The sequence below is a fragment of the Plectrocnemia conspersa genome, unplaced genomic scaffold (genome assembly GCF_051122295.1).
Source record: "Plectrocnemia conspersa isolate PC_06_02 unplaced genomic scaffold, ASM5112229v1 ptg000005l, whole genome shotgun sequence".
NCBI classification, from domain to species: Eukaryota; Metazoa; Arthropoda; class Insecta; order Trichoptera; family Polycentropodidae; genus Plectrocnemia; species Plectrocnemia conspersa.
The window spans coordinates 19,245,498-19,260,916 of NW_028277169.1; the positions used below are offsets into that span (position 1 = coordinate 19,245,498).

Consider the following 15,419-nt stretch of genomic DNA (forward strand, 5'->3'; position numbering starts at 1 on the left):
TTTTTTCATGAAAAAAGGTTTCAGTATGCATCTAAAATATTTAAAAATGATAAGTAAGTTCAATATTACTATCTATATATATACATATATATTTACGTGAGGGTTCTCAACATAAAATTGTAAATGAAGATCACCATTATTAATATTCTTTGTTTCAGACTGTTGTATCAGCTTTTACAATAAAAAACTCATTGTTGGGACCTAGTAAAGATTTGGATTTTACAGTTTACAATCAAAATATTCTTATGGGGTTAAGTATTTAGAAAACAATTGGAAAAGACACAAAGCTTGATGCTTAGCTTATAGACATATTTTATATTAACTATAAATAATGAAAATTTGTTTTTACTGCTTTTATAATTAATAATAATTTCAAATGTAATTGTGAAAAATACTTAGTATGTAATTGCAATAATCTTCGTCGGATTCCGATTCGAACATTCAATCACGTCTTCGTTATCCGAAAGAAATTCTACACCTTTAAATTCGAGATCCGATTCATCGGAATCATTATATTTTTCGGCCATCGCTATAAATATTATTCAAACTAAAGTTATTTTATATTAAAATTATTTAACAAAGTAAAAATATCAAATATACTTGCCAAGTCGAAAAATAACTGAGAAGCGTAGGAATATTTTGTGCTTCGACGTAACTTTCCCAACGACAGGCAAACAAATACTGATTCACCATTAAAACGCTGTCTGATACGTGCGTCAAAGCGAGTCAAAGCATGAGTAGGGTAACTATTCGTCTCGGAACCTGCGGATGATTCTAACTCTATGTGTCGCACGAATATATGTCTCGGAATTAAAGATTCGTATATTATCAAAATAAATTTAATTTACGTTATATTTTCACATACAGATCAAATTATTTTTAGAGCTTTACATTGCCAACATTGTAAACCAACATTATTTTGCATTAGATGTCGTCTACCTATTCGGGTATCAACAAATAGGTACTTTTTTTGTCGTGTCCGAGTACCCCCTAACTTCCATTCATTATTTACTAGTTGATGACATTTTGCCTAAGAATTTATTAACCCTTATCATCGTTGAATTGAATAAAAATGTTTATTGCACGAATATCAAATAAATTTTAATTTTTGTTAAACTACAAAATTATGAATTAACGGTTATCAAGAGAAAATGTTTACTGCATGGTTCATTTTATTAGAGAATATTCATATTTGAAAGTTTACGTGAACATAAAAAAACTTGAGCATTGGAACAACGAGGAATCATGCACCAATAAGCGATGGATTCAATGAATTTTTAAACATTTCAGCGAAAATCATATTCCTTGTGATAATTTAATAAAAAATATGGAATTTATGCTGTTTGCTGGGCACGAATGCGGTCACAGATTTTTTTTCAATTTTTGATAATATGTGGACAGCAGATAAATCGCAATTGAATATTGATCCATTAAAGGCAATGGTTGTAACAAAGTGTAATTTCGAATGCAATAGTTACGTGGATTTCAAGCAGCAAATAGAAAACTGTATTATATCAAATTACTCCCCCGAGATTGTACTTCAGAAAAAATGGTCGTCTTAAGCATGAGGCACTTGCTCTAGCTTTCTCACTCTGTCACGCACACGTACAAGAGAATCTGTGCGATAGAAAAGGGGACATATTCACCGTCCGATATACTTACTTATCTCTCTTGCAAAATTCTTTAATAAAGCGGTATAGCATTGGCGCGTAAAAAATAATGAGAGTGCGGTATTCAATTAAATATTCAATAATGTTCGGTATTACCCCTATTTTAAGTAAAAATAAGTAAACGAATATGTCTACACAAAATATATTAAATTTTTTATACTGGCAATATTTTAAAAGCATTCTGCGTTTGTGTGCAAATGTCACATGGTAATTTGACAATCTACTGAAGAAAGGTTAATAATTGTTTTATATATGTATATATTTTGAACAATATTAGTAAATATTACGTGTCATAGTAAATTTTAGATGTTTATATCGTCTATTTAGTAATATGCTTGTATAGTTATTTAACAGTATGTTTACAAATTTCAGCACCAAAATGGTTAAACCCGACAAAAAGAACAGTTTGGGGAGATCTTTGGTAAAGAGTCGCTTTGGGTCTAATCGTAAAAAGACCGTCGATAATGGGAGCATGGTAATTATTTAAAAAACGCATTTATGTCGTCGGTCTATTATATACTTGAAATTTACAATTTTAGCTTCACACCACAGCCGTTCAAGACGGATACGAATGGGGTCGCCTCAATCTTCAATCGGTCACCGAAGAGTCCAGCTTTCAAGAGTTCCTCTCGACTGCGGAATTAGCAAACACTGAATTTCAAGCGGAAAAGCTGAACCTTAAACTCGTCGCTTTCACAAATGGACCGATCATGAATGCTGAAACTCGAGCTACAGTACAGAAAAAACACAATGACTCCAAACATTTATTACGTGTACCGAGAAGGTATTATAATATATATTATATATTTTAAAGATAAGTTTATTACTTATGATATTTACCATGTATTATATAATAGACCGGTGTGGACAAGAGATATGGGGGCCGATCAAGTACAAGAGAACGAAAGGACAGCATTCTTAGATTGGCGCCGTAATCTTGCAGCTATTCAAGTAGGATTATTAAGTATAGTTTAATGAGGTATATCAAGTATTTGCTAAACTTTTAATGTTCTATGTAGGAAGACGATGGTTTGATATTGACACCTTATGAGAAAAATTTGGAGTTTTGGCGTCAATTGTGGCGTGTGTTGGAAAGATCTCATATTCTAATTCAAGTAGTAGATGCACGTAATCCTCTACTGTTTAGGTATTTATATACTTTTATTATTAAAATATATTACGTACATTTTAGTTGATGTTTGTAAAAAAATAGATAAATCATATTTACTACAATATTAATTTATATATAATATTAAGAAAATACTAATATCTGGATTCAAATCGCATATTGACCCTAGTGTCTTATAAATTTCTATCATGTCTGGATGATCAGAATAAATAATTACTATTTAGCCCTTTATGTGCGGAATTAAATTTCATAAAAAGTCAAAAAATGCGTCAATTATCAACTAAGAAAAAAGTTAAAGATGTAATTGTGATTTTTTATATGTTTATAGTCATTCTCTGTTGCGTCTTTATTTACCTTCAGAATTGAATTTAAAAAAGTAAAAAGTGATAAAATGAGGAGAAAAGGAAAAAAAATATATAAATGTTTTTGACAATCATTTAATAAAAATTAATTAATAAAGTATAGAGAAATTATAAAAAAATTCCATTTTCTTGGTTTTATCTGGAAAAATACAAATATAAAATAAAAATATAATATTAGAAATATTTCTTTTTGAATGTACATGTATTATGATTTTTATTGTGTGGGATAAATCCGCATCTCACACTTGAGAGTCCTGCATGGTGATTAGGATTTATCCGCATCTCGCATCTAAAGGGTTAATTTTGATTAATCAGCACAGATTAGTTTTTCCTAATCTCATGGATGAATATCGGACTGTGTTTACCCCCTTGTAACGCATTGGGTTAATGCATGTCATGTTACAACGAAAGACACAATAAATAAATAAATACTTTCATAAAAGTGATTATAATAATTTTTAAATTAAAAGAAACAATACATAATTGGTCAAAAGTTTTTTAATAATACCATACATCTGATAAAATGATTTAATCAATGGTTTTTAGCAGTCCCGGGTCTAAACATTTTGTCACCTGAGGCGCAAAAGACAAATTTTCGCCCCTATATAGTTTTTTTAATTTTAATAAGAATAATATTAAGCAAAAATAAATATTACATAAATTTGGAAACAAAATAGATTTATTGATAATTATATTATACATAAAAGCCATAGAATATATGAATAGTAGTAAAAATGTTCAACAACTTCCAAACCTTCCATATAAAAATCATATGTTAACATTAAAATAATTCAAGTTTTTAATAAACCTGCTGAATTTCGAGCTAGTGTTTGTTTTAAATTAACTACTTCAATGACACTTTTATTTTTATTCAGACGAAGTAGTATATACTGTTTCATCGCATTTTTATATCTCGAAATAGGTATTGTCAATTGGATAAATTTTATAATCAAATAAAAACACCATTACATTTTAACTGTTAAAAGATAAGTGCCACACAACCTGTAGCAGTGAGTTTGAATTTTCGAACGAAGGTCATTTCACATAGCTTTTCCAAATAAGCTCAATTATTGTCTTCTTGAAAATTTGCCGACAGCCACAATGAGTTTGTGATTGGCTGAGGAATGTCACTCTTATTTGCCAGATTAAAAAAAATGACGCTTGTCAACCTTTCAATTGATTTCTGTACTAAGACAATCTTGTAAAGTTTCCTTAAAGAATCGATACCAAATATGAACTAAAAATGAATGTTTCTCAATATCTCTGAAAATAATTACTGACAAAGATTTTTTGTAGATTTACTCATATATTTTTATTTTTTTGTATTAGATGTGAAGATTTAGAGGATTACGCTAAAGAAGTAGGAGTTAAAGCTTGTCTGTTATTGCTTAACAAAGCTGATTTACTTTCGGAGAAGCAGCGATGCATGTGGGCCGAATATTTTGATAAACAGGTATAAATTCAACGTCTGTATTTACAGATTCTAATTTTGTATGTGTGATATATTTACAATTCTTTCAAATATTTATCTTAGGGCGTGAAAGTGGCATTTTTCTCGGCGTTCTTAGCGGCCGAGAAAAACAAATTGAAAAACGCTGCCGAAGATGACATACCCGAAGAAGATGAAGAAGATTCATCCGAAGACGAAGAAACTTCATCCGAAGATGAAGAGACTCGATCCGAAAATAAAGAATCTGAAGAGAATACTGATGATAAATTAAAAGTGGATGATGTCAGAGAATGTTTTAAAAAATTGGAAGACGCTGTGGATAATACGAGCGAAAAACTAGAAACACTTATGTCTAAAATGGTCGAATTGGATATAATTAAAGAAAATACAGTTTCAAATGATACAGAAGGTAAAAGTACTAGTACATGGGATGGAAAAAACAACACTGAAATTTTGGATAAAGAGGGGCTTATGGATCTTTTGCGTAACGTAAATATTGAGCATAGTGATAGACTTGCCGTGGGTTTAGTCGGTTATCCAAACGTCGGAAAATCTAGTACTATAAATGCTTTGATGGACGCTAAGAAAGTTTCCGTCAGCGCAACGCCTGGAAAAACAAAACATTTCCAAACACTTTTGTTGGAGGATGATTTGATGCTGTGCGATTGTCCTGGACTTGTATTGCCATCTTTCGTTTGCACTAAAGCGGAGATGGTTGTTCATGGAATCTTGCCAATTGATCACGTAAGTAAAATATCATGCTGTAATTCTTGATAACATTGACCCACTTTGGATTATATTTTTATTATGAATACATACCTATTTATATATAAACATTAGTTTATTCTTTTAAACTATTTATATATCTATTGTAGCATGTTCATTATACTCAATTGACAAGATAATAGATGAATAAAATCACAAACTAACCCTTAAGGTTGATAGCCCTTTTATGCTGCTGATGAATTTGGATCCACCAAAATTATGCAATAGAACACATTTATAGGCCAGATGTGTTTATTTCCAGAATCCCATTGCTTACTAATGATTTGACTTTTATATTTGTAGATGCGTGAGTATATGGATGCAATTAGTCTTGTAACGGAGAGTTTAGGTGGCCGAGCTCAAGCTGAACGAAGATTAGCCATATTGCTACCTCCACCGCCGTCGGACGATCCCAATGAATTACCTCCACGTGACGTTTTAAACGCTTATGCATGTTAGTCTTTTTCATATAAATATTAATTTTATATTAGGAGATCGAGTAATAAGAAAAAATAATTACTTTTTAAAACATTAATTTTATTAATGAAGACATGATTTTTTTCAATGAGAGAAAAATTAACATAACATGTTACACCATCAAATTATTTTATAATATAACACTAATTATTCGGATGAAGATAAAGATTTATTTCTACACTTTCTCCTGAAAGTTCATGGAAATATGAGGAAGTAATAGTTATAAACTTCCATATTGTGTAGTTTTTGCTTGAATATATTACCATATTTTTACTTTCTCTGTGACATACAAATGTCGTGAAATTTTTACGGTAGACCTTTCTATTGTGTGATTAGTTTCAACAAATTCTTTGTTATCAATAGATTGAGGTCTTTCTTTCAAGCGATATTTCTAGTAGCTTCTGCAATATTATGCTTAAGTTGCTCTCGTACAAAAAATAGGATTCACAAATCTTATGTAGACATTAGTATTATACTTATTAATATTTTTTTATTGTTATAGATAGCCGAGGAATGATGACAGGAATGGGTACTCCTGATTGTGCCCGAGCTGCTCGCGCAGTTCTGCGTGGGGCTACTAAAGGAGCCTTGCCGTTAGTAGTCGTTCCTCCAGGTGCAGATTCTGCCGAATATATGTCTGTCCTTTATCCGACATTGCCAGAGCTGAAAAACGACGAAAAAAGACGTGAGATGACACCACAAGAAAAACGCGCTTTGAAGGTCATTTACTTTATTATATAATTTATAACATTCTTGAATATTTGTTAATGTTATTATGTTTTACAGATGGATGAAACGGCTGAAGATATCGATAAAAGGTTCTTCAGTGGTAATAGTAATCCAGTGCATACTAAAGGTGTTCCTGGAAAAGCTTGCGGATTACCTGTTGCAATGTACGTATTTTTGATGTTATTTATTTTAAATTTAAATTTTAATTAAATATTCATTTATTGCAGGACGCTAAACGGTGAAGGAAAACCTTGGAAGAAAAACGATAAACATGGTAAAAAAAATAAGAAAGAAAAGCTCAGAAAAGTGTACTTTCATCTTGATAAACATTAGATATATTTAAGTGAATATGTATATATATATATGTTTTTTTTTAATAAAAAATGGGATGCAAGTTCTTTTTATAATTTATTAATGACATAAAATTCAAATATGATTATCTTGTGAATAATATTGTAATATCAAGAATCAATGTTGTAAGTTATATCAAACTCAGACATATAAAAACAATCAATCAAAAGTCACCGTTTGTTGATTATCTTGATTGGTCTTCCAGAAAAGTTAATATTACTCTGAAATCGTTTTAGAATAATATCTAATTAACGTAATATCTATCATAAAATAGTGAACATGATATATGCTAAGTTGACCAGAAATCCAACTCAAAAATTTCGAAAAATGACCTTTCCTTTTTCTTCTCCATAAAAATTTAGGAGATGAACTTTTTATGTTTTTAAGCTCCCGCAGCAATTGTCCTTAACCAAAATTTCCGTGATAACTTTTTTAGGTTCCATAGCAATTTGTCCTCTCTCCTCGAACAAAATTATATATTTTAATTAACAAAAAACTATTTTTCACAATTTTTTTGTTAGTTATTTGTACGTGTTTCTAGTTATTTTCCGAAATGCCGTTTCTTTGTGAGAGATATAATGAGATAACTAAAAGGCGTGGCTCAGATCGGGTGTGGTATAACACATAAGAACTGCTTTTTCATTCATATAAACAAAATTAGATGAATAATTGCATTTTTGCGCAAATGGCGTTCATACAGGTGACATTTTGTAACATGGCGGCGTTAAATCGTATCAAATCATCTCGGATGTGATGTTATACTGGAGTGAGTCAAGAATCTGTTCTCAATATTAATACGAATGGCGCTATAAATAAGCGTAACCGAGCATGGCGTGCGTTTACTGAGATATTAAACTTTATATTTAGACTCTGATACGTAAACGTTTTAGGCAAGGTGTTGATTTAATCCAGCGCGCTACTTTTCGCACGAAACCACACCTAATTTTTTTTTTATTTTATTTTAGACGCTGAAACTAACAAATGTCTAATAGACTGACTGGCCATTTTTGGACTATGTTCAAGTCTATCATATTGATGCTTTTATGCTTTCTGAATGATACATTACCATTTTGTTCTATTTGGTTGAGTACTTATCTCAACTTTCTGTATGCAGTGATTTATAAAAGGGGCGCGGATGCGGTATACATGTAAGAGTGAAAAAAATACAATTCTGCAATGATAACCACAATATTAAAAAAATATAAGCTATTTAAAAAAATTTTAACATGTATTGAGTGTCGATGTGTTAATTACAACAGCAAAAAAAATATGTAAGCACTTTTTTCCGTGGCTGTGAGATTGGGTCGATAATCCGCTGATGCTCGGTGATTTATAATGCCATGAGAGTTGCGATCGCGACCCTTATTCTTACCGCCACGACCAAGACGTCAACGCTCAATAACATTCGTTATACACTAGCCTCGTAACGAGCTTGCCATACACAAGGATGTTTTTGGCGATTGCTACGAGGATCTGGAACAATTTATGTAGGATTGTACAAACTATTTCAGGCATGCGCCACAAAATTAAAAAAAAATATTTATTTGTATAATTTATCATTTCATGCGAATTTTAAATAATAATTGGCGTGTAAAAGTATGTTTATATGTAAGAAATGTTGAATTAAACTATTTTGTAGAAAGATTATCGTGATGCATTGGGGAAACCTACGCCTATTGACATATCGTATCTCAAATATATTTGAAAAAAATGTTATAATCAAAACTATTCCATTGATGTGAAATGTAATAGAAAGGATTTTAAAATTAAAAGGAGGGATGTATAAAAGGCATTGATTCAGACATTTAATGCTTTCTATTAATGCTATTATTTTTGATATAATACAATGGTTTACAAAATATAGTACTGCCTCATGACCTTGAAACTACATTAATAGGAAAAGCTTTTTTATTATAGAGTTTATGATATACATATGTGAATTGCTCATCTTTATATGCATTTTTTTGATACTAAAATAACAACGGGTTAGTTGGATTATGTTTATTTGTTTTAGATCTAATTGCGTTAAAGTTAGATTTGAAACGCGGCATATTAATGTACACATCATCGATTGAGCGCGAGCCAAAATTCATGGAATGATCGATGATTTTGTTTACATTTTTCAGTGACAAAAGCAATTAGATGAGCTTGCAAATCAATTTAAGCGTTAATTGTTGTGAATGAAGATTTACGATGAATGGTTTTTCACTTGAACGCTTTATTTCTACTCAACTCGTAGAATAACCTATTCCGAAAATATTTTTTTACAAATGTCATTTCAGTGACAAGACATCGGAATACATTTTCACCGCTAAATGTATATTTTTACTAGTGAAAATATAATTTATCTGGCAGGTACTAGTAAAATTATTTGATTTCAACTTTTCCATACATCATATATACAGTTACATACTTATCATTATTTATTTACATGCGATGTATAAATATTGCAGTAAATGTGTATTTTTCAGTGAAGTTATATTTTCACTAATGAAGTCCAAATACATATTCACTAGTAGATATATATTTTTAAGCGAAAATATAATTTAGCTGATAGGTGCTAGTGATGCTGCTATAAAATGTCTATGAAACTCAAGGTGACAGTTGCGAAACGTCCATTTGTTGTTCAAACCAAAACTTATTCTATACGAATTAACCAAACCTAACTTGACCCAATGAAATTTATGTAACTAATTATAGTTATAGAACTTTCATTAGGTCAGGTCTAAAATACAAACTAAGCCAACTCATCCCTAAGGGAAAAATAAGCGAAAGAAGAAGTATAGACAGACGTCGCATCTCGCATATTGCTCCATAGTTTGTCTGCACTTATTACACTATGTTTAAAAAATATGATATAAGAGTTTTGGTCAAAGTATATTCAAACCAAATTTTGGTCAATAGGAGAGCGCAAAAAATTTTATCACTTCTCAAAAGTCAAAATTCCACGTCAGAAGCAATAAAATCGTGTCAACGCCGTTGCAGTGGGAACGCTCGGTAACGAGCCTTCCCACTGCAACGGCGTGATTTTATTGCTTTTGATTTGATGTAGATTTTTGACTTCTGAGAAGGGATAATTGTTTTTTGCACCCTCATATTTGACAAAATTCGATTTAGATATGCTTTATTTGATTATCACTTACTGTAAGTTGTATTGTATTGTTACAAAAATACTTAATATGAACTCTAGATAACCGAGCGACGGCACGATTTAATTGCTTTTGACGTGGATTCTAAACCTTGAATATGGTCAGAAAAATGCATGTCATTTAATGAAATACCATCAATCTTAATGAAATCGAAATATTAAAAAAACTGGCCGATTCCCCCCCCCCCCCCTTAAAAATTCTGAAATAAGTACGTTTTTATAGAAAGAATCTTAAATCATCTCTCCATTAAAAAAGCAATGGTTTTTATAGTTTTTCTTAAATGTACTTATAACAGCTTTATAAAATATTTTTGTATTTATTACTATTATTATTATCAATGTCAAATAAATTGAGATTTTACTAGTTGTAGAAGTATGCCTGATAGATTGAAATGATTGCATGTAATATGTTACTAGAGTATTTAAATATGGATTTAATAATAAATAATGATGTATAGTCCATCCAAGATGTTAACGCTCATCATCGTTGTGTTGGAAATAAGGGTGCGTGTACGCATGCATGCATACATATACAGTTTTCCGCGAATTTGTTTACACCAATAAGAGAACGTTACCAATAATAAATCAGGGCTGTTTCAATAGTAGGGAGACCATACGTTGGAAATTGAATTAAAAATTATAATGTGTTATATTTTTATTATAAATTATTGTCACGTTGTGGTGTTTTGTAATCAATAAAACAATTCCTATAATATTTTATTGCTATTTTTTTAAAATATTATATTAAACCTGGAGAGTGATTCCAAAACTGCTCTCATTTTTTCAAGTTAAATATGTATATAAATAAACGAAATAAGCAAGAAAGTGATATTTTACATTTTCCTCAACAAATTAAATTAAAAAAGGAAAAATTAATTGGACATGTAATTTTCATGCTCGCCCTAAAATATTTCTCACCAATACTATATTGATGAGCGTTCACATCTTGGACGGACTGTACATAGATTTAATACGAGAAATAAAGACAATTTAATGATTGTTAGATATAAGAAAACGAGTACGGCCAGGAGAATAATGTTCGCAGGTATGAATTTGTATAATAATGTTCCTAGGATAATCTGCAAAAATAAATTAGTAGCGGGTTTCCTCAATGGAACGAAGAAACACTTTCGTGAATAACAAATAAATTATAATATTAATGTATTATATTTTTATATTCTGTTTATGTTTATATTACGTTTATATATATTATAAGCAATTAGCTATATTAGATACATAAATTAATAAAATAAATAAAAAGTTGGCTAGTTATTGCGCATTAACTCACATTTGATAGTGTCACATTTTAGATAAATCCAATACTATCATAGTCTTTAGTCATAATTTATCGATGTTGTAAATAGTATAAACATATTGACGATATTCAAAATAAATGTAATAAAATTGGTCAAACACGCTCGGGTATGCACGCTGAGTTAAATTCTCGCGTAGCGTATAAATGTAAATTGTTTTATAGAGCAGTGTTTTATGATAGAATAAGTACATTTTCGTTATTGTTAGATCAGATTTTAAGCCATATTATCGGATAAGTTAGCTATTCATTGCATTTTAAATCATTACTCTACTAGTAATATTAGTCTCTGACTCAGATGGCAGATGGTAGATTTACTCCATCTGCAGAAATAATTTGGATAAACTTAGATTTCGATATAAATACTATGCAGAGGGTCTTATGTGCAATACATATGTGATATTCTCTGTGTGCTGAATATAATTAATTATCAAAGAATTTTGTACCATATATGACTAAGCTCGATTTTATGATATTCATTCGTGGGATCAGGAAAATTGATGAAAAAAAAGGTAGGATATCATTTCAGACAGCATTTTCAGGGGAGCGGGCAAAAGTTGGCTTGTCAGTAGTAGTTTTTTTATATATTTCAATTTCATTTTAGGATTCATTGTATTTCATTAAATGCCATGAATTTTTCTGGCCAAATTTAAGGGGAAGGGGCAAATGTCCCCACCTGCCTCTCTTCAAACGACGTCCCTGGTTAACTAGCTAAAATTGGAATATCATTTCTATGTAAAGAGAAAGGGATTAAGTATACTTCCTTGGGGAACTCCAATAATTTTGACGTTTATATTACAAACCAGATAGTTTTAAAGAGCCGCAAGGATTTTAGTGGAGACTTCATGATGTTCTCAATATTGAATTTATTGCATCAGTCTATGAAACAGTCTCTCTGCTGTTATATCTTATATTTTTAATTTCAAAGAAATCTAAGTTTGTTCCAGTGTACCATTTACATTTTCTCAGTTTATTACAGATGCAAATTTATTATGTGCTATTAATTAATTCAATGAAGGACTGGCACTCAATTGGACAAACTGCTTTGACCCGTTTACGTATCGGCTAGCGTTCTATAGGCGAAAGATAGTTTGAGAGGCACTGCGCGACGGGGTTGGCAGCCTCCAAAGGGGAGCGGCCTCTTTCTGTTCGCTGGCGACTCATATTCAGCGGCAGCAAAGCGGAAAAAGACACTTCCATGGGGGCATTTTCGTCCACGCGGCTTCTCAAACTTTTTCGCGAAACTCCGAAATAGAAGCGCGCCGCTTAGCAACCGCCGATTATTGCACTAAAAACGCGCAACCAAATCCTTCACTCGATGGAATATTTCTTATTAGTTGGTAACTAATTTTAGAATTTGGTCGCCCTCTCTCCCTCTCGGTGCGGATCTCTCTCTCGGCCGCACCAAAACCCACACTTGGTCAATAAACCATTTCAAAATAAATCCCGCCGATGTGTGTTATTCGGGCCGACCGCGTTCCTCCAACGTAACTCGGATACTGAGCCAGCCCGAGGCCTGATTTCTGTCAAGATGTGTAGTGTGTGTTTACTTCTCGGCTACTTTTCGATCGGCACACTTGCGAATGTAAACAGGACTTGGGGGAAAACTAGAATAGTCTAGGGCTTGGAGCGAAAGCGGCGCGTTTCTGCGAAGAGTGGCGCCAGAGTGAGATTTTCAGCTGAAAGAATGTCGATAGTTTACGTTTACACCCTAAGCGTTGATTGCAGAAAGCGCGGCGTTGCGTGTTGAAAACAACTAACCGCTGTGTTGCTCATTCGAACAGCAATACGAAAAACCCTATGTGTATGATATGGACATTTACTAATAACAAGAAGTATAATACTTCGCTTCGCTAGGATTTCAGACAATAAAGACATATTCGAGAATGCTACGAACTAACGTATAGTACTAAAATGGTTAAGCTTCATCAATTTTTAGTACACTACGTTAATATAGTACTGAAATGGTAAATTTAAATTACAAACTACGGCCCGCGAGCCGCATGCGGCGCGCCGCGAATTTTTGTGTGGCTCGCAAGCTATAATCGTATTTCTGAAAAAAATCTTTTTTTTTGCATTATTTCTGTAAAATAATATTTATACTCTTTTAAAAATGAATAAAAAACGAGTATCGTATTTTCAATGAAGAGTGGAACAGAAAATATTTCTAAATTATGAATAATGATGAAATGAATAGCTCTTAAACTGACTGTGGTAACGCAAATTGAGTATACATATCCATCTCTGCTCGAACTTTACTCTCAAGCTTTTGACGGAAATATTTCTGGTTATCAAACTTCCGCTTAAAATGTAAAGAAATTCCGCTGGGCAAAGATATATGAAAACTGTAAACATATGTTATTTGGCATTGCTGAAAGGTAGCTAGTTGTCCGTTGACAACTTACACAACGACTTCAGGTCTTAAAAAATTAACGTCACTCATATTTACAAAAATGAGATTTTATATTATTTGATTAAAAATATGGATCGAAAAATCTAATAGAAGGTTTTTGGTATAGTAAGCCATTCAATACTATCAATTAATTTGCTTTTTCAATGACTAATATTTTGAGGATCGTTTACAATTTGTTGAACATAATTCGCAAATAATAACATGCTCTGGATTTACGCAAGGATACAATTTTTCTGTTCCTTATATAAATGACATAAACATAACATAAGATTATTTAGATTCGTTCAAGACGCGGGCTTCTGTTAATCGTTTACCGTTTAGCATTGGTAAATGTCATGTTGGAACGTTTATAAAAAGCTTGAGCCTGCGAGATTTACTCAAAAATAAAAATTCTACAGATTAATGTTAATATATTTTAGCTTTTCTAAAATGGTTTGAAACAGGGGTCAGAAAAAATTGTCCCGAGGTCTAAAAGTGGCCCGCGAGGCGTTTTTCTTATTACCTCAAATGCGTCAATAGAAAAATCTCATATGTCATGAAAGATGTTAAAAATTGAACAATTTATGGATGATATTGTATCAATAATTAATCGTATCAAAATATACAGTTTAATCACCGCCATGTCAGGTTGTTCAATACAGGAAATATGAAATGCAGTAGACCCCCTAATAATACGGAAAAATTGGGGACGTGCTATTTGGGTGCCCGTTACTTTATGCATGAGCAAGCCAAAGGAAGGATATCTCACAACACGCATCTGATTCGTACGTACGTATTGCAAAAAATTGTATGAGTATTTGGTAGTCCCCAACTACACGCACCCAAATAGCACGCCCCAAACTTATCGTGTTATTGGGGGGTCTACTGTATATATATTTATGATGGGTATTAATGAAAAATTAAAAAATATATTAGAACTGGTAAATTCGGAATGACTTCTTCGATTGGTTATTTTTGTAGATATCACATCTCATGAACGATTTAAATTTAAAAGTCCAGGGCAAAAGAAAATTAATTCATAAGATATTTTCAGAAATGTAAGCATTTGAAACGCACATCAAATTATTAAAAAGAAATTCCATAAATACCCGTATTGTAAATTAATATTTAAAAAAAATTATATAGTAATGCCAATAAGTACATTTTTAAAGTGCATTGAATCTTTCCAAAACGAATTTTCAAGACAATTTCAAAATTTCCATTAACACTCAACAGATTCCATTCGCTCCCTATATTGAAGATGTTCTGAATTATTTACAGATGAAAATAATTGACTTACAAACGACACGTTAAAAGACTTTTTTGAATCAGTTTCATTAATAGAATTTTATAATGGACTATCAATATCTGTATTTCCTGCTCTGAAAAAGTTTTCTGCTAAAATGTTTACTATATTTGCCATCACATATATTTCTGAACAGACATTTTCTAAAATGAGTTGCATTAAAAATAAATATAGAACGAGAATTACAGATAAACATTTATTTTCAACGCCTCAAGTTAACACCACTAATTTTAATATAGATTTTAATAAATTGGTATTTTTTTCACAAAAACATTGATTGTATATAATTGTACTGCTTATTAAATAATAATGTTGTATTATTTTATAT

At 31.4% G+C, this 15,419-nt stretch overlaps 1 protein-coding gene across 1 annotated transcript; it reads left to right on the top strand.

Moving 5' to 3' along the window:
* Window positions 1-1,848: 1,848 nt before the first annotated feature.
* On the top strand, window positions 1,849-6,976 carry Ns3 (nucleostemin 3). Its single transcript, XM_088185472.1, has 11 exons — window positions 1,849-1,903; window positions 2,043-2,145; window positions 2,210-2,454; window positions 2,528-2,621; window positions 2,690-2,817; window positions 4,491-4,614; window positions 4,696-5,355; window positions 5,680-5,830; window positions 6,356-6,573; window positions 6,640-6,746; window positions 6,810-6,976. The coding sequence occupies exons 2-11, from the start codon at window positions 2,050-2,052 to the stop codon at window positions 6,913-6,915; spliced, it is 1,929 nt and encodes a 642-aa protein (XP_088041598.1). The 5' UTR covers window positions 1,849-1,903; window positions 2,043-2,049; the 3' UTR covers window positions 6,916-6,976.
* The last annotated feature ends 8,443 nt before the right edge of the window (window positions 6,977-15,419 follow it).